The sequence below is a fragment of the Cystoisospora suis genome (assembly GCF_002600585.1).
Source record: "Cystoisospora suis strain Wien I chromosome Unknown contig_2005, whole genome shotgun sequence".
NCBI lineage: Eukaryota > Apicomplexa > Conoidasida > Eucoccidiorida > Sarcocystidae > Cystoisospora > Cystoisospora suis.
The window spans coordinates 21,896-22,157 of NW_027154804.1; the positions used below are offsets into that span (position 1 = coordinate 21,896).

General features: G+C 48.5%; 1 protein-coding gene across 1 annotated transcript in view; it reads left to right on the forward strand.

Annotated features, from left to right (window-relative positions):
- CSUI_004331 (arm repeat) overlaps positions 1–262 on the forward strand; it is a 12,697-nt gene that overhangs the window by 8,753 nt on the left and 3,682 nt on the right. The window contains exon 6 of the mRNA XM_068064524.1: positions 68–248. Coding sequence (XP_067923502.1) covers positions 68–248 — 181 coding nt within the window. The remainder of the gene's footprint in view (positions 1–67; positions 249–262) is intronic.

Genomic DNA, 262 nt, shown 5'->3' on the forward strand with positions numbered 1-262 from the left:
TACTACTACTACTACAGGGAGACCAGACGAAGGCGTGGATTACTCTAAAGCTATCATCGCAGTCAAGAGGAGAGAAGAAGGCGCCGGCCGAGAAGGACAAGGACTGGGAGAGGAACAAGGGAGAGATGTCTCTGCTTCCTCGAGACAGAAGAAAAAGATGGACCTAAATGACGAGGAGATCGAAGCGGCTCTTCTTGATTCGGGATTGACGTCACAGGAAATTACAGCTTATCATTCATGGAGCATGCGTATAGGACAGTTT